This window comes from Cataglyphis hispanica, chromosome 10 (genome assembly GCF_021464435.1).
Source record: "Cataglyphis hispanica isolate Lineage 1 chromosome 10, ULB_Chis1_1.0, whole genome shotgun sequence".
NCBI lineage: Eukaryota > Metazoa > Arthropoda > Insecta > Hymenoptera > Formicidae > Cataglyphis > Cataglyphis hispanica.
In genome coordinates this window covers 1621697-1647418 of record NC_065963.1, presented here as the reverse complement: position 1 = coordinate 1647418, position 25722 = coordinate 1621697, and the positions used below count along the sequence as shown (strand labels likewise).

Sequence of the window (25722 nt, the reverse complement as noted above, 5' to 3'; positions counted from 1 at the left end):
AAAGAGTGTCGCTGAGACGTAACACGTGACTAGCAATACAATAGTATTACATATATGATTTGACCGATCTCTGAGTGTCGATCATGTAACTTTTTTTTTAGGGCGAAAACGTGAAAAGTGGTAACGTTTACCATTAAGGGCCAATTTCACCACCTTCGGTTAAGTTAACCGACTGTTAAAATCAGCAGGGCAATTGAAATGATTAGAATGCTTGATTTTCCTTCATCACTATTTTCTGTTGGCACCCTGCGGATTTTAACCGTCGGTTAACTTAATCGAAGGTGGTGAATTGGTCCTAATTCTAATGGGTAGAGACAATGCAATAGTTTCATAAAGTTAGTTGGTCAACATTCACTTTTATAATTTTTTTTTTTATAAATCTTTTTTATAAATTTGTTGGTCGTTTGTTGGCCTTACAACATTTGTTGGTTAATATTTTTTTTGAAAATACGAAAATAAAATTTTGTGTGAAGTTAGCCGGAAAGATATTATTTTTGTTTCAATCTTAGTTCAATCAATGCACAATCGTTTGTTGGTCACGGAAAAACTAATTAAAACGTTTGTTGGTTCATATTTGCCTTGAAAAATGAAAAAAATTAATGCAATAATGGTGGCGAGAGAGATTGGGTAAAACTTAAGATTGACTTTAAGTACACACGCGCACGCACACGCACACACACACACACACACACACACACGTGATGGTGTTAGGGGAGCTTTCGGCCCCCCCTCTCGTACCCATCCCGCCGGTAGGCTGGGTGGACCTCGCTTTACAACTTACAAAGTACATGCTACATTGCAAAGCATGGTGCACCCCGCCTACCAGCGGTGGGGTGCGGGAGGGGGGTCGAAGGCCCCCCTTGCAACGCCCCATGTATGTGTGTGTGTGTGTGTACGCGTGCGCGCGCGTGCTTCCTGTCCATGCATGTACTTTGGTATATTTCAAATCTTTTTTGTTAATAACTTTTTAACAAGCAACGAGTGACGATTAAATTAGGAGAAAAAGTTGTTCAGAATTATGTCCTTGACAACATATATCAAGTCATTGAAATCGGTTAGGTCACCCTTAATCTTAAGTTTTACCAATCCCTCTCCGGCCACCATTATTGCATTAGTTTTTTTTCGTTTTTCAAGGCAAATATAAACCAACAAATGTTTTATTTATTTTTTCCATGACCAACAAACGATTGCACATTAAGTGAACTAAGATTGAAGTAAAACTAATATCTTTCTAACTTCACATAAAATTTTATTTTCGTATTTTCAAAAAAAAATATTATCCAACAAACATTGTAATTAGGCCAACAATCACCAACAAACGACCAACAAACGATTCGTAAAAAAAAAATTATGTTGTTAAAAATGAATGTTGACCGGCTAACTTTATGGAGTTCAATGCAATAACGTCATTATTCGCTTTCAAAGCGATTAAACATGCTACATTCGAAAACATCATCAGTGAGCTGGATGCACCCAATTTAAGAACAAACTATAAATACGGACTTAAGTGTAAATAGTGCAAACAAAATGAACAGACTCCTTTCATTGAAAGAAGTGTTTATACAAACAAGAAAATATCTAGATTTTTTTTCCATTGGGGTTACATATTATGTGTACTATTAGGAGTATATAAGGATTTGTTATCTTAGTAAACAGTACAAATAATTATAATAAAGAGACGTATACAAAGCTACCACAGACATGGAGGTTGGTCTTTATTAATTACTGTGTGTATGAAAAATCAATGCTATATAATTACTTTCTAATATGAATATAATACAAATATATTAGTTCCATATGTATAGTGTACTTTAAATTCTTTCTAAAACTTTGCATATATTTTTAACAATAATATATAGATTACACTTATCTATTAGATATAATATACTTTACAATCACTTATATTATATTTCATATTATATTGTTAATAGCAATTGATAATAAAATGTAATAGAGAAAAATCTTGAGAATCATTAAGAAGAGATAGATTATAAAAAATATTAAAACAATGAAATTATTTTGTTACTCTATTATATATATGCATATCATCAACATCATAAATTAAGTATACTTGTAGATAGATGAATGTTCAGCTGGTGAAGATAGCGGAGCAGAGGAAGAAGAAGATGAAGTTTCAACGCATGATTCTAGAACTGATAGTAGCAGTAGTACTATGAGCGGCAGTAGTACAACAACAGACAGTGAGGAAGATAGTGTAGATCATGCTACAAGCAGTAGTGAAAGTCATAATTCTGCAGAAGAGGATGAAGATGAGAATGAAAATGCAGAATATATGGAAAATATAGAGCCACCTGACGCTTTGGTAAGCTTTTGTATCTTATTATATTTTTATACTTAATAGTTAATTAAAATAAATAAAGTTTATTATTAATTATATTTAACAAAATAATTTTTAGAGATGGGAAACTTGTATTGCTGCCAATACTAAAGTAAAATTACCACAGGATTTTTGCGAATATTTTAATATTTTTAAGGAAATGCTAGATTATCCACATTTTTGGAATGAATATCTTACTGAAAGTCAAAGAGAGACATTATGTAATCTTTTACCTACTTTTCCAAAAGAGTGTAATATAGAGGCACAAATGGAAAAATCATTACAAATGTTATTCAACAGAGAAAACAATAGGTAGAAAATGTTACATATTTTTTTGCAAAATGAGGTATAATAAACAATTTAATATTAAAACATTTTGGATAATATATTTGTTGTAGATTTGGTGTAGCAGCACTAGATGCATTTCACAATCATCTTTCTGCTGGTCACTATCGTCCTGATATTAAAAGAATACGTAGTTTAGTTCGTAAAGCAAAGAAAAGAAGATTATTGTTTGAAGAACAAAAACGTTCATATGAACTAGCAAAACAGCTACTTAAGTCACGAGAAAGTTTACTGTCAAATGCATATAAACAAGGTTTCAATCAACCAGCAAATCGAACAGTGTCTAAATTTCACTGGCGCAAACCAAAGCCAGTAATGGGTGAGTGTTTATTCCATGTGCAAAATATAGTCAAATATTTTTCGGCTGTTTATATTTCTCCCACACTTCAGCCATTTGGCAGAGAAATATATAATAACTTCTGGAAGACAATACTAACGCGCAAATGAATGACAGTTGAAGAGAAGACCCAGCTGCGCTATATGGAGGAGCTAAATGTAATTCGAGCGGAACTTGGGGCCAACACAAGATTGTCTGCTGATACAACTTCCGAAAACGAAGAGAATTATCCATATTATCAAACATCCGGGGCTAAACAGAAAAGGAAGCGGCGTTCTGCCACGAGTTTTCAAGGATTATTAGTTAAGGGCTTACAACTCAACCATGAGGACGAGACAATCCGACCTGTATTTTCTACTTTGCAACGAATGGAATATGCTTCGAGCAGATCACTCTTTGTACGTGAACAGACAGAAGAAACTTATCGTGCCATGTTAACTGCGCATAAAAAACGACGAGCTTGTCGTGATGTATGTATAAACTCTCGTTTTCTTTATGCATATATTTAAATGTGGTATAATCATTTATTTTAATAAAATTAATTAATCATATGTAGGTTCATCCAGAATTGAATACTCAAGGAATCGCTCTTGCCGATCTTACACAAAGATCGCAAATTGGTCAAAAGCACAAATTTTCAGTTGGTAATTTTATGAAAATTGCATCTGCCAAGAAGAAAATCAAATTGGAACAAAATTCGTTATGTCCATCTACATTAAAATTTACGAATTCCAATTCTGTCAAACTTGAAAGTGACAATAGTGACTATTCCCATACAACAGATGATAATAGACAACCTAATATCTTGGACATGGATTATAATAAAATAACAACATCTATAAAATCGGAGCCAGTTGATGCATATGAAACACATCAAATAACTAAGAAGAAAATGTAATTATGGTTGACTATTTATGAATTTAGATAAATAAAACTGTGATATTTTATTTATTTTTTTCTCATATTTTTGATTTACAGAAGTCCAGTGTTTCCAAAAAATAACAAATCAGTAATAATCAATACATTAGAAATAAAGAAAGAAGTTGAAGATATGGAATATGATGATATTAAAACGGAATTAAGTTCGGGCGTGAATGAAGATATACTAGCTGAAACTGAAGAAGAAGAGGAAAATGAATCTAAGAAAGAGCTTGATTTAGATAGTATTGATATGATACAGTTACCAATCCAACTGGATGATGGAATTGATATACTCAATGATGTCAAGTAAGTCTATTTTTATGTACAGTTAATATTATATAATTGCAATTAATTGAATTATAATCACAAATATTTAAATCGACTAATTGACATTAGATGCGAAAATGAGAGCGTTATTTCGATACCGGAAAAAGAAGTGATTGTACCATCAAGCGAAAATACTATAGATAACAATGGAGCAGAATTAATGCAAGAAACGCATGCATGTTTCTTCTCTTTGTTGCGAGATGCCTTCATATCAAAGGGTGAATATCGTATGAGCGCAGCAGAGATGAAAGAGGCAGTGATGCAGTGGCAAGGCAATCCTATTTCACCCTTGAATGACTGGTAATATCAAAGAAAAATTTGCTACATTGTGAACAATTATAGAAAGCCGCCGTTAATCAATTATATGACTAGTATTATTTGTATTGGTAGGTATTCTTTGGTATCTTCATGGCCTATGTTAGTACCATTAGCTTTAGGATTTCTTGCTGGCGAATTGACATATTCTCAAGATTTGGATCAACGACAAGAACGAGACCAGGAACTCGTACCCTATTTAGAAAATAAAGGTCGAGGTGTATATGCTTGGATTGGTGCAGGACGAGACTCTGATACTCGATTGCAAGATTTGTGTACAAAATTTCTCATGTATAAGTATGTATTACAATAAACATTAACTTTTTAATTTTTTATTGCTACATAATAAAATAGAATTAATTAAATTAGAATTAAATTAGAATTTAACTAGGTATTTTCATAAATAAGCACTCGAATACTCGAATTTCTTTCTTGTTTAATAAGTTTATGAACATCTCTAATATTATTCATTTGCTCGTATGATAAGTTATAAGTTAGATATAGCTCTGTTATAAGGAGAAATTGATATTTAACAAATAATTTTACTTATATAGAGATGTATTGACATCGCCATACACTTCGGCTGCTAATGCTGTAACAGCTACAAAACCGCAGCAGACTCAGCTTACTTCTTTAAGCAATAGCATGAATAATAACATGGTTACAAGTGGAAGCTTGACCCAGAGTGGTAGAAGCGGAAGTCCTGTATTGGAATCTACCAGCGTGGATGCTGGAGTCACTGCAACTGATTCAGAGCCACCTCGCCCATTATTTCCTACAGAATGGAAAGTTCGCCCGTCCACGGCGGAAGAACGAGAAGAATTTCGAAGACAAGAACGTATGCGATATGCTGCACCTCACAAGGCGTTTACTTATCGTATGCACGGTTACGCATCCGTAGTCGGTCCGGTGAAAGGAATTTATCAACATAACATCGGTATGAATTATGCAATGTAAAGTGTAATGAATATTTGTTTGATATTTTATAAAAATATTTTTATTGATGTTGATCTTATGTACATTTATTTAAATTATATATATCTAATTGTTAAATTAATTAAATTTTATTATTATATTAATCAAGCTTCAGGACAATCTAAAGCGCGAGAACATACATTGCTAGTGCAAGATCGTCCAAACTTCGTAACGATTTTAGCATTAGTTAGGGATGCTACCGCTCGACTTCCTAATGGTGAAGGAACTCGAGCTGATATTTGTCAGTTACTGAAGGATTCGCAATACCTTAAAGTACAGGACAATGATGAAAAAGAAGGATATCTCCACTCTGTAGTGTCAGGAGCCCTTGATAGACTACATTATGAAACAGATCCTTGTGTTAGATATTATCCTCGTCGAAAAGAATGGCTTTATCTTCATCGAGGGCGATCCGAATCTGAATTCGGTTTGTTCTTATTTTATTAATTGTTTATTGTAACTAGAATGTGTTTTTAATGTATTTATACATTCAATTCGTTTGTGATTATATAAAAATTTGTTTTTATTTTTTAGAAATGGTCCATCAACAATTGCAAGGTATTGCGAAGAATAAGAAAAATGTTGGAAATACATCGCGAAACAAAGCGCTACCGATTCTCAAATCAACCAATATGAATAAGGAACAATCTCCAAATACTAAAGAAATTCTCAAAAAAGAAAGGCGGACAACGACTATACCTGCGCAATCCATTGTATCCAAGTAAATATCCGAAGTGTATATATACATATATATATATATATATATATATATATATATATATATATATATGTATATATGTATGTATATATGTATGTATGTATGTACATATGTATGTATGTATGTATGTATGTATGTATGTATGTATGTATGTATGTATGTATGTATGAATATATGTATATTATGTAGGGAATGGGGTGTGTATAAATGAATGTGTGTAATATACATATACCATGAATTATAATTTGGGTCCATGAATTACATAGTTATTTCCATATGTAAAAAAATTAGTCAAAAATTGTTTTTTAGATGGGCATATATCCGTGAGCTGCTTATTGCAAGTAGTGTGTGTCTGCATAGTTATATTCAATTCAGCACATGGTTGCGGACATATGCCTGCCTCAAGAATCAATAAAGTAACATTTTTTTAATAATTCCTCTTTTATTAAGCATCATAGACTACATTTGGAGACATCACCACTAATCTTTAATAATATGTGTAGTTTTAAGGCTGGCCAATCACAATCATTTTATTTTTCAGAGGAATAGTTGTGATAGACCAGTTTTACAGCTATAGATGTTATTAATTCCAATGATGATGTGTAACAGTAATCATAGAAAAGAATTAATTCAGGAGTTTTGAACTTCTTTTTTTCATTAAGAAATAACATTACATAATTTGTGTAACCGAATATAATACATCTTGTGTGTGAGTGTGTGTGTGTGTATGCGCGCGCGCGCGTGTGTATGTGTGCGTGTGTGTGTGTGTGTGTGTATATATATATATAAAATTTTATAGGAAAGAGCAGCGTAAAACTGAAGGGAAAGCTGTTAATGAGCATCCTAGTACCACTGAACATTCCGTTAATACTAATGTAGAAGTGGCAGTTAGTGCAATAACAACATCAACCATTTCTACCACTGAAACTGTCGTTTCGGGAGATGCATCACTTGTAACTTCTCCGATTACATCAACAAATATAACAAATACAGACCGTGATTATGTTACAATGGAAGCGAAACCGCAACTCACTCCAATAACTATGATGAAAAAGACATCCGCTATTGGAGGGAAACCGGTTGCTATAGTTAAAACAAATGCCACGCAAAGTCTTCTACAATCAAATCAACATAATTTTCCGCATCACCAAATTCAAGTATCTACATCCGCTGGTCTGCAAACTATTCGTCTGGCCGGACATTCTGTGTTGCAATCTGCGCAACAACCTATTTCTGCTAGTAGTAGTTCTAATGTAACGAACGGAACTACAACGAATTTGACGACAATATTGCCATGTACAAAGATGCAAAATCAGCAACAGCAACCAACTATAGTAACAAATCAAGCAGGGAAAAGTATTTTACAAACTACTAATATAAAGCAACAACAATCGCAACAACAACCGCATGTCTTACCAGGCAAAACTCTCTTAGCATCACAGATTAAATTAGTTAGTTCCAGTCAAATTAAATCATTACTCACGGGCCACAATCTTCAAGGTCAGACGATATTTATCAAACAATCCTCATCATCAAATAATCAATCACAACAACAATTACAGCAACAGCAACAACTAAAGGTAAAATTTTCTAATAAATCTTTGCTATTATGTTAATTGATTTTATTTTAATTTTATTTTAATATCAGCAACAACAGCAGCAACTTCAACAACAGCGTGCTGCAGCTAATCAACAGCAACCTATACAACAGACTCCGGGAATGCAACGTATAATTGCACAAATCGGGGGAAAACCTATTGCTGTGCAAATACAACAATCACCCCATCAACAACAGCAGCAACAGAAAATACTGGCAAAAGTTTTAACAAACAGCAGTGGAGGACAGATTATCTCCGTCGAAAGTTTGCTTACTCAGAAAGGATTGAAATTGGCTACTACTGGTCATGCAAATCAACTTAATAGACAGGGCAAACAAGTTATACAAGCTCAATACCAGGTAAACGCATTTTATATACTGCATACATACGCGCACGCGATTTTTATCTAAAACATTTTAAAATTAATTTACAATTGTTAATTTACAATTGTTAATGACTTATTTTTTTACGTGCATGTGCGTGCATGTGCATGAATATGCATGCATGTGTATAAATATCTTTACAAAAAGTAAAATAAGACATCAAATCCACACTTGTATAAAAAATTGTTAAAGTGATTCTTCAATGTATATTTTATTTTTCTAAAATAGTTATAGAACAAAGAACAATATATATATATATATATATATATATATATATATATATATATAAATTTTCATATATATAAAACATATGATATATGTGTATAATAAAAGAATTAAACTTTATAGTGTGTATAATTTTTATTCCCAATTGGCGCATTTTTTCATATCATTTTTACAAAAAAGATAAATTTAAGCTATGTATACATTGAAACAAAGGTTCTTTGTTCTATAACTATTTTAGAAAAATAAAATATACATTGAAGAATCACTTTAACAATTTTTTATACAAGTGCGGATTTGATGTCTTATTTATATATATATATAAGACATCAAATCGCACTTGTATAAATTTATATATATATATATATATATAACAATTTATATATATATATTAACAATTTATATATATAAACATATATATAAATAATTTATATATATATATATATATATATATATATATATATATATATAAATTGTTATGGTCTATTTCTTTTAAAAAATAAAAGGGAATGGCCACTTTTAATAGAATATCCTGTATAGTAGCATCAAGTTTTGTTAAAATAAAAGTTCTTGCTTATTCTCTCTCTTTTATACATAGATATTTTCTTTAATTGTCATCTTTATTGATACATATTATGCTTCGAGAAATCCTTTATCTGAAAATATTTGTAGTAATATGAATTGTATATACAAGCATATTAAAAAATATATATAAATGTTTAAAATACACAATTATATTATACACTATTACATAACACTCAACATTAAAAAACATGGTATAAAAGAATTAAATTTTATAATATGTAACTTTTTATTCTAAATAAAACAAATCCAAACTATCGATTAAGCCTATTAATAATTCGATTGGCCTAGCCATCATTGAGATCCGATAATCTAAGGTACTCGTAACTTTACAGCGGTTCACGTATAAAGCATGGTCTGCCTTGTAATTACTGCGCGTGACTTTTTTTGAAATGTACGACTTGGCGTCAGACATTACCATATGTTTTAAAAATAAATTTATTTATTGACAAAAACAAAACAATTTTGATAATAATTAAAAAAATTGCAAAATTAAGCAACAGAAGTTGTAATATACAATGTTGTAATAAATACGATTACACTAATAACGAAAATAATATTAATAATAAATAAATGAGGGAAAAAACGTGATTAATTAAATTTAATTAGATATGATAAGATTCGAATTATATATTAATCTTTTGAAAAAAATATTATTAAGAAATCAGTTTTGTTTATAACAAATGTTGGTTCTAAAAAATAATTATATTTAACATTTCTTCCTATTATTGAAGAATGATATTAAAAAAGAGAATTTTATCAAGAATTAAAAAATTAAAGTTAAACAAGAAATTATAAAATTTATTATATTTTATATTTATATATTTGATAGTTGTATAAGTTTGATATAATCTTTTTTTTATAATGCAAATATTTGTAGGTGGTATCACAAGCGCAAGCATCTTCTAGTCCATCAAAAATAATAACAGTGACACAACATCAACAATCTCAACCACAACAGCCTCAGACTCTTCGCATGGTTACTGCTCAACTCGCTGGAAAACCTATTGTATTAGCTAGCGGTAACAAGAACGTCGGCGTTGCGGTGAGCACCAGTGGTGGAAATGTAGTATTAGGAAAGCAATCAACCTCTCAGCCACAACAGCAACAGCAACAACAACAAACGCAACAACCGATTATCTTGCCAAGTCAGTTGCTTAATATCAAAACATTGCATGGACTTAAAGTAATCCCTACTCCAACCGGGCTGAAAGCTACAAGTGGTGCCGTATACGCACGAGTTATTGCTCCTACAACAATAGCCTCCACGCAACCTATGTCAAATCAGCAACAAACTCTTCAAACGCAATCGCCGAGGAATACTTCGTACAATACACCTTGATAGGGTTGATGTTCATACTTAACTAATTAGTGCTGTTTTTTTGACTGTTCGTATGTTACGCAATCACATATTTTAAATTGAAAATGCTTTAAAGTATCCCATTATTATATTCAATAAATATAATATTCAATAAATATAATATTGCGTGATTACACTGCATTTTAGTTTGATAACTGTACTATGTAATATCCATAAAATTGAACATATATAATAAAAAGGAATATATAATAAAAATATATACTAGTAAAGATTAGTATTTATAAATTATTAATTAGTTAAATAAATCAATTTAATATTAAATAAATGAATGTAAAACTGACTTTTGTAGTATTTGCACACACACAAACACAAACGCACACACATATACATACACATATTAACGATCTTCGATTATAACATTAGGAACGAAAATAATGCAATTTGCGTAACTCTTTCACACACACACATAGATAAATCATTTTTTTCATATTTGTTTAACACAATAAATGTATAAACAAATTTTGCTTTTTTTTATAATTATCTGATATGTGTTTAAAATCTGATTTTTAATAAATTAAATGATTCATTGTATATGTACATGAAATATATGTATGTGTATTGAATTGATATTTGTACGTATTTAATATAAATAACAACAATAATAACTTGTAGTATATCTTATGTTTTAATTACTTTTATTATGCTATTGTAAAATACACAATATCATTTACTGTGCATCAGTACGCATTAATGTATCCAAATTCCTATAAATTTAAAGCATAATTTGTTATATTGTTTTATATGCTTGATACTTTTATTCCAAGATTAAAAAGAGAAAAAACAATTTAGGAAAAAATTTATTACACAAATATCTTCTTATATTAATTCATTATATAACTTAATAACCACTAAGAAAATTTATTTAAAAAATTTATTACATACGCCGTGCGTATGCATATATATAAAAATACTTTTATATTAACATATATCGCTATCCGTAATATATATTAGAATGAAAAATATTACGCGCAGCTAATAAAACATATTAAATTTTTAATATTTCTTCATATTCCTAATTCCCACAATTATAGATGTAGCAAGGACACATATAAAACGGAAATTTTAATAGTATCGTCCTGTCGACATCCAAAATTTTGGAAAAGTAATAGATAAGTAGGCATCAACCAATCAAAATTATTTGAAAAAATTTAGAGTTATTAAATATAAAAGATTATCGGAATTTAATTCTTATGTGTATAAAAAAAATTTCATTGTTAATAAATATTGATAAGTATTAATATATAAAAATATTCAATTTTTTATAAATAATTATCATCAAGATCAAAAATTGCGCGCTTGCTGAATCAGAATTTTTTTTGAGACTGGATTTCCTACGGGTTTCCTAATATTTCCGAAATTTTTTTTAAACATCGAAAGATTTATTCTTATCGTTTTATAACAAAAAAAATAATTACTACAATAGAAGAATTCGTAAAAAAGTAAAATTTGAATATATTTTTCATTATAACAGAAAATAATAAAGAAATTTTCTAAATTAAAAGACTATTTGAGATTAGAATAGCATTCCGTTAAAGTCACTTTGTGGGGAACGAGGCTATCGAAAAATCGACAAAAATTAGCAAACTTTTTTGAGATTTCGTTTTCCGAAATCCCGACTGTCATAGGACAGCATCCTCAACCCTCAACAATAGCATTGAAATATGGATGTGGCTATGTAATTCCGTGGTCCGTCACTTTAAAATAAATCAAAAAACGCTATGCGAATATTTAAATATCTTCAGATATCCCATACAAGAGTAGATATTAGAGATAAGGATTGATATTTGGCTTTTTGTTAAGACTCTCGCACAATCAAAAATATAAAGAACAGAGAATAAATATTAGAGATAAAAATGAAGACTGACTTGACTTTTATTAAAATAACTTTTTTTCAATTTTCCAAATTATGTGGTATATGTATAATACAAGTTATGAAATCTATCGTTTTTATTATGCATTATCTAAGGAATTCTGTTCCTTATTCCTCATTTTTTATATTTTTAATTGAATGTTTGTTCCTGTTCCTTATATTTCTAATTGTGCGAGAGTTCTATTAAATTTTAAGAGAAACAATTTTGAATGATTTTACTTCAAATACGAGAATTGAATATATTAACGTATAAAATGAATTAAAAATTAGAAATAATTAATTTATTCCCATGTTTGTCTCGTTGTTTGAAATAAAATAATTTCAATTGTTCATCTTAAAATTTAAATATTTATTTCTATTCCTAATATTTTTTCATATCTCATTCTTTATTTTTAATTGCTAATATCTATTCCTGTTCCTCATATTTTTGATTGTGTGGGAGTTCTTAAGCCTTACAGGCACAATAGAGAAAATATTAAGAATAGAAATAAATATTAAATTTAAGAAGAACGCTTTATATATAGCCAGAGTTTTGCAAACTGAGAGATAAATCTCGCGTACGGTGTACGTCGTAATAGTAAACGCTATTATACTTTACAAATACATGTATATTTTGTTGCAATAAAGCGGAGATCACATATTAGACCCTTCTCGCAAGAAAGAAGTAAAAAATATTATATATTTTCTACACATATATGTATTTATAATTATTAACATAAATAATAACAAAAAATATTGATAATTTATGTGTCCTACAAAAATTCTATTAACGTCTTAATTAGCACGAGCCTGTTGAAGCAGTTGAAGTCGATCACATGTTTGGTGTAGCTCACGCATGCGCATGAAAATCCTATCCCTCAAATTCATAACATTGAGCCGTTCTCAGGCTTCTCTCTGATTAATGTAATAGTGTTGCATTTATTAATATAATTGATATTTCTTTGGTGAGTAAATCTTGAGAATTTTGATACAATGTCGCAACGATCCAGATACTTTGTGAATGAGTACCGTGCGCGTGAAGAGGAAATCGCTAGTTGTGCGACATCAATGCGACGTGAAATCGATGATAGTTTGGGTGCAGCTAAGATTAACCTACACAAGATTCTGCAGCGTATTGTTGATAAGGAACCACCCGAACATGCGGAAACAGATGGTGGTCTGTATGTTGGTGCATCCGGTATCTCTTACGCGTTTCTCCGACTTGTTAAACACACTCTATTAGAAGCCGAGGCTGAAAAATATCTGTCATTGGCTGAGCGTTATCTGCGTTCATCTCTAGCGATGGTGCAACATCGTGGAGGCCGTTCTGGCACTGGCTTCCTTTTGGGTTTGTATGTATATTTCGTTAGGAACATGTGAGTGAATATGATAGAAAAAGAGGGAAATTTAAATTATAAATTGGACCGTTATTCTCGAATTTTTTAAGTATCACAAAAACGATGATATAATTATTAAGCACGAGATAAGATTATTAATAAAATTAATATAAAGTATATTTTCTCTTTTATGTAATAAAACAAGAATAGATCAGTTATACATGAAATGTCCAATTTTATTATGTATTCAAAATTTAACATTTAAAATATTTTTAAAAAGATATACCCGTGTGTGACCTGTAAAGATGTGAAAAATCGGTTTTCTTTTATAGAAAATCGTATTTTAATAGAAAATAAATGTTTTTCTTTTATTTATTAAAAAAAACAAATTTGGTCTTTTTTTATTTATTTTTGTTTAATATTATATTTTCTTCACAGTTTCTTTTGCTAATATAATAAAAAATTAAAATTTTTGTTTTTTATTTTTTTATTAAGTAATTTCAATGGATTAATGAGACTTTTGTGGCAAATTAAATAAAAAAAAAAGCTGAATTGTGCAAATTAGAAACTTGCACATTGCTTCCTCATTATTTTATCTTACAAAGCTTTAGCTTCTTTAAGCATGCGAATTTTCCAATTTTTACTCCCTCATAGAGGAAGCTTTGTGAGCGAAATAAAAAGATAAAGAAGCAATATGCTATTTTCACACTTTTATTTTTATATAATCGTTATAGATTATACATTTACTTTATAGATTATACATTTTCAGAAATATAAAAACTCATTTAAGAAACACTTAAGATTCGGCAGGAGAGACAGTACAGACTTTTCGCGGATAGCCGTAAATTATGGATTCGCTTTTCACGTATTGCGGTCAAAAAATAAAGAGAATCATGTTAAAATTGTGATATTTGTAATCAGTAGAATTGTCCGCAGTCCGGCAGCTCCGGCAGAGCTATTTTCTGGAAAAAATGATTAAAATAATATTTTGTAAATAAACAAAACAGGTACAGCTCATGGCGGATTAGGTGCAGTTGGCCATAAGCTGTATTTTATTTATTATAAATTTTTAAGAGCCAAAATGCAAAATCCGTTTCTGTACTGGATTGTGTAATTATATAAAATATATTTTTAAAAAAATTTTAATGTAATATACCTTCTTGGATAAAATATGGAATAAGCGGATCTCACTAGATCCATACCAGAGTGCGTTCCGATTCCCCACCCGGGTGCACCCAGACACCCAGACACCCAGAAAGCATTCAGATTCTTTCCAAATGCTCCCGCCGGACTTTCAAGTGAGACATTCAAATTATCACTCTATCTACCCGGGAAAATGTAAAAGCCATTCAGCTCATGGAGAGTGGTTTGGGTGGTGATGACGCAATATGCGGACAATATTGAAAAGTCTAGTAAGTCTAGTTCATTAAGTCAGTATCGGATATCAGGAGGATTCGTATGATGTTAGCCAACGACGAACACTTTTTTTAGATAATTATGTATGAAATCAATTGTATTTCGTTTGTAGATAATTGTAATGCATTTATTTTTGTTTGTTAATTCATAATTAATTTTTAATTAAGACTATGAAATTAGCCGACATGTACTATAAAGTTACAAAAATAGATGTGAAATCGATTGTATTTCGTTTGTAGATGATTGTAGTGCATTTATTTTTGTTTGTTAGTTTATAATTAATTTTTAATTAATTTAAAATTTGAAATATACCAAAGTACATGCATGGACAGGAAGCACGCGCGCGCGCGCGCATGCTTACGAATATGCTACATTGTAAAGAAAGCAAGGTCCATCCTGCCTATCGGCGGGGAGAGTATAAGAAGGGGTCGAAAGCTCCCTTTGCCACCCCCCCGTGTGTGCGCGCGCGCGTGCTTCCTGTCCATGCACGTACTTTGGTATATTTCAAATTTTAAGTAATTAATTAAAAAATTAACTAAAAAATAATTAAACTATAATTAAACTAACAAACAAAAATAAATGCACTACAATCATCTACAAACAAAATACGATTAATTTTACACATAATTATTTAAAAAAAGTGTTAGTTGTCGGCTAACATTATACGAATATCAGGAGGCCTATTACGGTTTTCGAAACAAAGTGAAAAATACAAAAATGAGGAAATTCACTAGAATATCTACAATTTTATTTGTTGAAATCTAGTAAACTGTTCATTTTTGTAATTTTCACCTTGTTTCGAAAACCGTAATAGCTCCCCAGACTATAGAGTGTCTATTATTGTCTCAGACACTTTTCGAGACTTCGCCCATCACCCGTTCACCCAACTATCACTCATCGGGTAAAGAATCGGAACACAGCCCTAAGAAGCAGTTCATGGGGAAATTTTTCTAATTGTACACTGATCACTTGACAAAGAGAGATGATCGCGTCATCTTTGTCTCTCTCTTGCACCATGTGTGCAATATTTGTGTGACACACACCTAGTGCATTGAGCACACAGATACAACCGCTTGACAAAGAAAGATGATTGCATCGTCTTTGTCTTTCCTTCATCGCGTTTAATTATAGCGTCCGTGAATGCACAAACACCAATATGTTGAGCACACGGATTGTTGGGAGGTAATATCAGACAAGGAGCGACAATCGAGTGCTATCCTTGTTCCTCTAGTGTATCGCTTTACGGCCGAAAAACGGCCTGAAAATGCTTTCTGAGTCGAGTGAATCTTAATTGCGCACATTACCGATCGGACACGACAAAATTTCCCGATCGGACTCAGATCCGATCGGACACAGACCTCATCGGACACCGGCTCGATCGGACCTGTCCGATTTTTAACAGCATTTGTTACAGCTAAGATAAAATAAATTTGGAAGTATAGCAATGCGTGGCAAACGTTCCGGAACGGCTAATTATCTTAAACAAATAATGATTTATTTAAAAAATGTTTGAAATAGAAGTTGTAAGATTTTGAAGTGACACTTGATAGTAATCTTGAGCCTGATCTTTGGCTCAAATTTAAAAATCATTTCAAAAATCATGTCAACTTATTTTCTTAAATAGAAAGCCCTATTTTTTATTACATATTATTATAGTTCTTTTCAACATTTTTTCAAAACAATTTAATAAAGTATTTTTTTTTTCATTAAGTATTTTTCAAGTTATTGTATCATAATTTGACATATTTTTATATAAAAAACAAAATATTTCATAAAATATTTAGTTTTTAATAATTTTATTGTACCATAATACTTTTATGTACAAAATAATTAGACAAATCAAATGATATGAAAAACACAAATAATTGTTAAAAAAAAACAATTTAAATAAGTATATACTTTTCTTAAAAACAATTATTTTCTTTATATCAATTTTGTAATAAATCATTACAATATTAATTTTTACAATATTAATTTTAAAATATAGTTTAATTTTAATTACAAAATCATTACAATATTAACAAATTATCTTTTGAGATTAGCTATACCGGAATTTTTGCCACATAAAAATTAATGTCTATTTAAAATCTATCTAAATAAATCTAAAATCTATTTAAAATAATTGATTTGATTATTGCAGGAGATTGGGGCATCCTGGCAGTGGGCGCAGTCCTTGCAACTGCCCGAGGTGATGATAAAACCGCTAATGAGCTTGTAAAACGCTATACAGAGACGGGAGTACGCTGTAAAGAAGTGAACTTTCTGAAATGCGGATCAGATGAATTATTTGTCGGTCGCGCTGGCTTCTTGTATGGTGCGTTGTGGCTGAATCGTACAATGAAAAAAGTCGTCGTACCACTCAATATGATGCATGAAATCGCACGGACGATTGTTGTCTCAGGCAAGATGTACGCGCGAGTGCATAACAGTCCATGTCCATTAATGTATGCATATTATGGCACGGAATATCTAGGTGCTGCACATGGACTCTGTGCAATTTTACAAGTCCTTATACAGGTGGTTATAATAAATATTCACTTTTTGGAATAATTACACTGGTCAACAAAATGAAACCTATTTTTTATCTTAAGTTCTATCAAATCATTTCTGATAGATCTTTTTAGAGCTGATTACGAATCTGGCTGTAAAAATGTCGTGTTTCACATCAAGTTTTTGAGAAAACCTCAGTCAAAGTTGCTAAAATAGACAATTTTTGATACTTTTGCGTTATGAGTTATATCTTTTGACGTGCTTCAAAAAGCGGTAACAGTTCAAAATAAAGCTCAAGCCTTATACTTCATGAAAATATTATATTAAAAATGTTTATAAAAATACCAAAAAAAAGAAGTCAAGGCAAGAAAGGTTATCTTGAAAAAAAAATGATCGAAACATCTATCGCAATGTTCCCCAGTATCTTATTGTCCATTACTAAAATTTTTTTTAAAATTATTCTAATCATGAAAGTTGGTATGTATGTTTGTCACTCATCGAGAAACACGTGTTAAAACTTCAAAATTTCAAAATTATGGAGGATTTACAAAATAACGAATCAAATTTTTGAAAAATTATTTAAATTATGGAAGTGGGTATGTATAGGTTTTTGTGGTCGCAATCACTTAAGAATAAAATTAAAGTAACTTGAATTTACAAAGGCTCTGGTAAATTATAAAAACTTGAGAATAATAGGTAATAAGAGTCAGCGCGGATTGCGAAGCGCAAAATGATTCGAGTTTTCAGATATCTAAACCTGCGCAAACAGATTCTGAGCAGAGCCTGCAGTCAATTTTTGATGTCAAAAAAACATCAAGTTACAGAATCTACTCTATCAAACGATGTTGTCAAACTGTTGACAAAAATGTGTGACAAAATTTGCTGACAATGTGAGCAGATTGGCAGCAGAAATCGCGCAGAGCCTGCGCACATAACCTGGCGGAAGATTGATGGCAGAAACCGAGTAGAATCTGCAGCTTTTAACCATTTATTGAAATAGTAATTTATTTGCTTACCGCTGCGGTGCAATATTCACTTTCTATACCCGTGTTTAAGTTCTTGTCATGAGCGTATATGATGTCTACAAAATGCGTCTAATAATATATATAATTATTTTTATCAGTTCGATTTCTTATATGATTCCCATATAGGAAATTCCAGATTGAACTGATTTTTGAAAAATCGGACAGATAAATGTCCGATTTTTCTTTATACAGAAATTGTCTGAAATTATTTAGTTATGATATAAAATAAAAATCTAAGATATAAAATAGAAATTTCATATAAATAAAATCTTTAAATGTATAAATTATTTAAATTCTTCTATATTTATTATATTAATGCTATATATTTATATGTTATTATTACAAAAATCAGAAAACGTAAATGTGATATATTGACTATTATTAACATCATTTTTAGATCTCATAAGACTCAATTTAGGATCGTCTAATTGGTCATTTTGCGCCTAAAATTTCCCATACAGTATCGAAAGATTGCAGAAATGTTGCATAAATCTTACATTGAAACATTGTAATATTGCATGGAAGTTGCGAAATGTTTCTGCAATGTTACTGCAAGCTTGCAGCAATGTTGAAATGTCCGCTCTTAGAAATATTACAATGTAACATTATAGAAATGTTACGATGCAATGTATTTGTAATATTGAAACGCGATGTTACAAATATGCAGAACGCTTCAAATGCTTAATAGATAAACTTTGAGAATATCCAAGACAGATAAGAAAAAACTTGTTGCAATTGTGTAAATTCACAATCTGTTTATATCCGAAATATCCGGATGCAAACAGATTGTGGATTTACGCATACAAGTTTTTCTCATCTCTCTTGGATGTCTTTATATATTCTTAAAGTTTATTTATTAAAATTTGAAATATCTTGCATATTAGAAAATTATTATCAAATTTTGTTTTTATATAGGAATGGAGATTATTAACACTTGGCGTGCGGGTATGCTTCGCCGCCGACTTACGCCTGTAGCGGGCGGTTTTTGCCGCTCTCCAGCACAAATCTACTAAATACGTATTTTTACGTGACCCGCCCTCCAGTGGCAGACTGCGAAAAACGTAAAAGTACGTTGCCCGCACGCCAAGTATTAAAATGATTTTCAGTTTAAATACCCTGTGTTGAGGTATTATATAAATTTAAAAAATTATAAAAATTATAAAAATATAGTTATTATATCTTTAATTTTATTAGTCGCTCTATGCAAGCTTTATATAATCGTAACTAGAAATTAAATGCGGGATAGGTAGCACAACATGCGCCGCGATACACGAACGAACCAGCAATTATCAAATACTGTGTTTTTGGAGTGTTGCTGTAACATTATCATTCAATATTACAATTATACGTTCCAATAATGTCTCAAAAATATTATTGCCACTTGTTAGATTGTAACATTACTGCAATGTAACTGCAATGTTCTGTGCTGTATGATTATCGTTATTTTGCTACTTTGAGACTCATAAAATGTTTAAATTCATTTAAATGTACTATTTTTTATGAATGTCTAGAAGCTACAGAGTCTGCTCAATTTCTGCTGTCAATCTGCCGTCAAAAATTGCGCGCAGATTCTGCTCGGTTTCTGAGGTCAATCTGCTCACATTGTCTGTTAGCAGGTTTTGTCGACAAAACCTGAGCTTAATGCGGATATAAATGGCTATGGATTTCTGCTTAAATTTGTTGCCAATTTGCATGCATGCTGCTAGCATTTTGCTATCTGGGTTAGTGTGGAAACAAGTATGTAATGTTAAAATTGTCACATGTGCACAAAAATATTAAAATACAAAAATAAAAAATTAATAAATAAAAGGCGAACGTTTTGGTCCATTTTCGGATCTTCAGTGCATTACAAAACAAATTACCAATTATTAAATTGAAACGGAGTCACGGTGATCATGGTCAAAATGGGATAAAACGTAAAAGATACAAAAATAATATAAAATATGGAATATCGCAGTCCGTTAAAAAGCTAAAGGTCATTGTTCTTAAGGTGCGTTCCTCTGAGGTTGGAAAACCATCAAAGGAAAACCCAGATAGTTCAAGACTATTTGTCGACTCGACGCTTCTGGATAAGGCGAGCATATCTTTGCCTGAAAATTTAAATTTATGAGGCAACGCACGCTTAACAAAAATTAATAAACTGAATGCAAAAGATTTACACAAAGAGATGCCACATTTTGCTTGTTTTTTTAAAGAAACCAAAGGTAATCAAAGAATAAAATGAAATAATAATATATAATTGACAACAAATTAATAAATAAATAAATATATGGCTGACACCACAAGTTAATGAATTAGATGTAAGAAATAAAATAAACGATAAACACTCTGTAGATTCGAACTTGCGACTAACGAAAGCGCAAACATATGATAAACAGTTTGCAGACTGATACAATTCAAAATATTTACATCTCGGATTTGTGTACAAATATGTTTCGACGAAAACAGCTGGATGTTAGGAAGTTTTTCAACCGCATTGATATAAACATGATGTAGGCATTCCGTATCCGTCTGTGAAGTTAGACCATTTTTTTGTCTTTTTATAAATAGCATTTCAGAAGTAAGGCGTTTAGTTGGGACTGCTTGTGGCGGTTTTAACATTATATACTTCCACACTAAGTCGAATCATTTTGCGCTTCCGCAATCCGCGCTGGCTCTTATTGCCTATTATTCTTAAGCTTTTTAAAATTAGAGTAGTTTTTGAAACTAATATTTTAGTAATGAACAATTAGAAACGTATGACTAAAGGATATTGTGATAAATGATGTTTCTTATGTTTCGACTAATTTTTTTCAAGAAAATTTTTTCTGCCTGGAACTTCTGGTTCCAGGTGGCAGATTTTTATCGTGAAATATCCCAAGTAGAACACAAAATCATATTAAGATTATGATATCAAGTAGAAGACAATTTAGAAAAAATCATTATGACGTCAATTGATACACTTTTTATGATGATTTTGTAATGCATTCTGAACATAACAATGATTTATGATGATTTTGTGATGAATTCTTGACATAACAATGATTTTCTGTTTTCATTTTTAAATCATTATTACGTCATTTTTTATTAGTGACTTTTAAGAGACAAAAGTTATGATGATATCCTAATGATATCATTATGACTTTTGTGTTTTTCTTGAGCTTCATTTTGAGCTGTTACTGCTTTCTGGAGCATACCGTTATCAAAAGACATTACGCAAAAGTGTCAAAAAACGCCTATTTTAACAATTTTGACTAAGGTTTTCTCAAAAACTTAGTCAAGATATGCCATTTTTATGGACAGATTCGTAATCAATACTAAAAACAAAAAAGTTTAATAATATGGGTCTAAAAGCAAATCAATAACAAATTATTTTAATTTTAGACATTTAAAATTATTTTCTAAAATATGTAAATAGAGAAAGATCTGAGCTGCCACTGAAATATCTTTGGATACTGAGAATAAATTTAGTCTTCAACTGTTTGCTATTTCTTAAATGTTTCGTATCTGGAACACTGGTTTGGTAGAAACGATTTAATTTCTTTTGTTTATCATATATATCAATCCCATTGATTTTTATTTATAAGATCATCTTAAAAATTTAGTTTATTTCAAGATCTATCTAAAATATTCATGAACTTCAGAAACACATTGTAAATTTGTTTGATATCATATTGAATTCTTTTTATTTTCGACCAAGTTCGACAATTGCCAGCATTGAAAATCTATAGTGTATAAGATAAATTATAAATTTTCAGTGGGCAATATATACAAGGTATCCGAAAAGAGTTAGACTCCACTCCATTCTTTAGAAGTACGCACTTTCACGGAAAATGATCCGAACAAAATTTATATGATTTCGAGGGAGACATAAGATGATGTCATTAATTTGACCTTGAATAGTTGCTTGAAGGTCACGTGAAAGTCACCTTCAATTTTTTTAATAGAACCGCCTACTTTTTATTGCACATTCTTGTAGCTTATCTCGAGAGCTTTTCAAAATACTATAATAAAATATTTTTTCATTAAGTATTTTTTGAGTTATTTTATATCATAATCTGAAATATTGTAGTATAAAATATAAAATATCTCCAAAATTATTTAGTTTTCGATAATTGTATCGTAATACTTTTATGTACAGAATAATAAGATGAATCAAATGGTATAAAAAAATAAATAATTATTACAAAAAAATACATTGCAAATAATTACATACATTTTTTTAAAAACAATTATTTTTTGTAAATCATTTAATTCATCTTATTATTCTGTACATAAAAGTATTACGATACAATTATTGAAAATTAAATAATTTTCGAGATTATTTATATTTTATACTAAAATATGTCAGATTAAGATATAAAATAACTTAAAAAATAATGAAAAAATACTTTATTATAGTGTTTTGAACAACTTTCAAAATAAGCTACAAGAATGTGTAATAAAAAATGGGGGTTTCCATTTAAAAATTTTTAGTTGACCTTGACCTATCTGAATGAGTCTCGATTGCGCACATTACAAATCAGACACGACAAAATTTCCCGATCGGACACAGATCCGATCGGACACAAATCCAATCGGACACAGTTCCGATTGGACACATACTGTCCATGCATATACTTTGATATAACATCTGTGTCCGATCGGGCCGATGTCCGATCGAGGCTGTGTCTGATAGGGAGGGCCGGTGTTCGATCGGACCTATGTCCAATCAGGTCGGTGTCCAATTTGCAATCATATGTGTCCGATTAAGGTTGTGTCCGATCGAAACTGTGTCCGATTGAGTTTGTGTCCGATTGAGCCTGTGTCCGATTGGGACTGTGTTCGATAGCAACGGTATATGTCCGATCGGGTCTGTGTTTAATCGGGAAATTTTGTCATGTCAGATCCGTAACGTGCGCAAACGGGACAATCCCACCTGACTTTGGCAATGCCACCTATGGTCAAATTAATACTGTCATTAAATGCATCTTTTTAAGCCTTACAAGTTTTGTCTTAAATATTTTTCTTTAAAATGCAATGTTTATGAGATATTTGAGTGTATCCAGATTTTTGACACACTGTATACATTTTACTTATTTGTATTCTCCTTCTGTCTAGGTACCATCATTTTTAGATAACAATGCCGATATTGAGAGTACTACACGAACTTGTGTAGATTATCTATTAAGCTTACAAATGACTTCTGGCAATTTTCCGTGTGCTATGGATGAAATAGATCGTTCTGGACGAAGTCGTAGAGATAGTGACGATGAATTAGTACATTGGTGTCATGGTGCACCTGGCGTTATTTACATGATGGTGGCGGCATACCTGCGCTGGAAAGATCAGCGATATCTGAATTCATGCATACTTGCTGGTGACCTTGTCTGGCGTAAAGGTCTCTTGCGTAAAGGACCTGGGATTTGTCATGGTGTAGCCGGCAACGGTTATGTCTTTCTCCTCTTATACAGACTCACTGGCAATGAACTTCACCTTTGGCGAGCCGCCAAATTTGCAGATTTTATGAACTTACCACAGTTCCAATCTGATGCTCGTATACCTGATTCACCATATTCGCTTTATGAAGGTATCGCCGGCACTGCCTGCTTTCTCGGTGATCTTATCGAAGCGGACAAAGCTCACTTTCCTTTTCAAGATGTGTTCTGAAATTAAATTCTAATAAAATATTAAATATAAGAATTTTGTTCTTAATTTTTTGCATTTTAAATCTATTTAGCTTTAAATTTATTTTGGTTTTACTCTATGTGTATTATAATAATAGATTTTATTTCATATAATATGATTTTGACAATTACAATTTCTTCTCCCTCAATAAATATTTATTATTGTATTTATCCATTATTAAAGACTATATGCTATTTTTTCTGAATGTTGGCTTACGTAAATGTTTCTTTAAAAATTGATTTTTAATAATATAAATATGTATAATACAAAATAATAATAATAATATACAATTATATAAATATATTATATTATTATATTATTATAATTATATATAATAATAATATATAAATTAAAACACTTTTTTATACAAGGTGTCTAATTTTTGACACACCCAAAGTGTGCAGGTAGATTGGATCAAACTGAAAAAAAGTCCTGCCATTTTTTTCTATAAAAGTTATTGTTGAATAGAATAAATAATTCTAAATAATCAGAAAAGCGACAATAGCGTCACAGTATAATACAGTTGCGCAATTCCGCTTATTTTGTGAAGCCAAGTTGCCAACGCTCATGCCGGGATCGTCCCGTTTGCGTACATTATGGATCGCATACGACAAAATTTCCCGATCAGACACAAACTCAATCGGACACATATGGTTGCAAATTGGACACCGACCTGATCGGAGGGCCGAAAGCCCCTCTTGCAAGCACGTGTGTGTGTGGTGCGCGCGCGCGCGCGCACACACACACACACGCTTGGGAGGGGGGGGTGCAAGGGGGGCTTTCGGCCCTCCTCCCGCACCCGACTGTCGGTAGGCAAGGTTGACCTCGCTTTACAACTTACAAAGTACATGCTACAGTCCGATAGAACAGTATTTCCAATCAGAACTGTGTCCGATTGGATCTGTGTCCGATCGGGACTGCGTCCAATCGGGTCTGTGACCGATCAGGAAATTTTGTCGTGTCCGATCTGTAATGTGCGCAATCGAAACTCACTCTTACTCTATATATACCTAAATAGCCAAACCTGCGCAAACAGATTCTGAACAGAACCTACAGTAAATTTTTTATGTCAAAATAACATCAAGTTTCATACAGAATCTGCTCTATCAATCGATATTGTCAAACTGTTATCAGATGTGTAACAAAATTTGCTGACACGCAATGTGAACAAATTGGCAGCAAAAACCGCGCAGAGCCTGCGCACATAATCTGATAGCAAATTGGAAGCAGAAATCAAGCAGAATGTGCTTTTAACCATTTATTGAAAAAGTAATTTATTTGCTTCCGCTATGCGGCACAGTATTCACTTTCTATATCCGTGTTTAAATTTTTGTCATGAACGTACAGGAAGCCTACAAAGTGCGTTTAATAACATATATAATTATTTTTATCAGTTCGATTTTTTATACGATTCCCATACAGAAAATTCCAGATTGAACCGATTTTTGGAAAATCAGATAAATGTTCGATTTTTCTTTATATCTTATACAGAAATTGTCCGAAATTATTTAGTTATT

At 31.2% G+C, this 25722-nt stretch overlaps 2 protein-coding genes across 5 annotated transcripts; both read left to right on the top strand.

The window, feature by feature from the left end:
• Positions 1–1566: 1566 nt before the first annotated feature.
• On the top strand, positions 1567–11009 carry LOC126852229 (nuclear factor related to kappa-B-binding protein-like). Of its 3 annotated transcripts, none has more exons than XM_050596789.1 (15): positions 1567–1707; positions 2078–2323; positions 2418–2650; positions 2737–3002; positions 3138–3490; positions 3577–3914; positions 3999–4247; positions 4338–4568; positions 4659–4880; positions 5138–5520; positions 5668–5985; positions 6093–6279; positions 7076–7856; positions 7925–8233; positions 9942–11009. In XM_050596789.1, exons 1-15 carry the CDS (start codon positions 1702–1704, stop codon positions 10401–10403), a joined length of 4584 nt encoding a protein of 1527 aa, XP_050452746.1. In that variant the 5' UTR covers positions 1567–1701; the 3' UTR covers positions 10404–11009. The 3 variants fall into 3 exon arrangements, with proteins under 3 accessions (XP_050452746.1, XP_050452747.1, XP_050452748.1); XM_050596790.1 differs by having other exon boundaries at positions 2067–2323; XM_050596791.1 differs by lacking the exons at positions 1567–1707; positions 2078–2323; positions 2418–2650 and having other exon boundaries at positions 2854–3002; positions 3074–3490.
• A 2036-nt stretch (positions 11010–13045) lies between these two features.
• On the top strand, positions 13046–24220 carry LOC126852267 (lanC-like protein 3 homolog). Of its 2 annotated transcripts, XM_050596898.1 has the most exons (4): positions 13548–13643; positions 14810–15040; positions 17185–17561; positions 23639–24220. In XM_050596898.1, exons 2-4 carry the CDS (start codon positions 15007–15009, stop codon positions 24185–24187), a joined length of 960 nt encoding a protein of 319 aa, XP_050452855.1. In that variant the 5' UTR covers positions 13548–13643; positions 14810–15006; the 3' UTR covers positions 24188–24220. The 2 variants fall into 2 exon arrangements, with proteins under 2 accessions (XP_050452854.1, XP_050452855.1); XM_050596897.1 differs by lacking the exon at positions 14810–15040 and having other exon boundaries at positions 13046–13639.
• Positions 24221–25722: the final 1502 nt, after the last annotated feature.

Bases quoted from the DNA above. Each gene is read 5' to 3' on its own strand.
- LOC126852267 (XM_050596897.1), top strand. From the start codon at position 13,285: ATGTCGCAACGATCCAGATACTTTGTGAATGAGTACCGTGCGCGTGAA. The intron at 13,640-17,184 runs GTTTGTATGTAT...TGATTATTGCAG, and splicing joins TGGCACTGGCTTCCTTTTGG to GAGATTGGGGCATCCTGGCA. The intron at 17,562-23,638 runs GTGGTTATAATA...CCTTCTGTCTAG, and splicing joins TTTTACAAGTCCTTATACAG to GTACCATCATTTTTAGATAA.
- LOC126852229 (XM_050596789.1), top strand. The intron at 2,651-2,736 runs GTAGAAAATGTT...TATTTGTTGTAG, and splicing joins TTCAACAGAGAAAACAATAG to ATTTGGTGTAGCAGCACTAG. The intron at 4,248-4,337 runs GTAAGTCTATTT...AATTGACATTAG, and splicing joins GATATACTCAATGATGTCAA to ATGCGAAAATGAGAGCGTTA.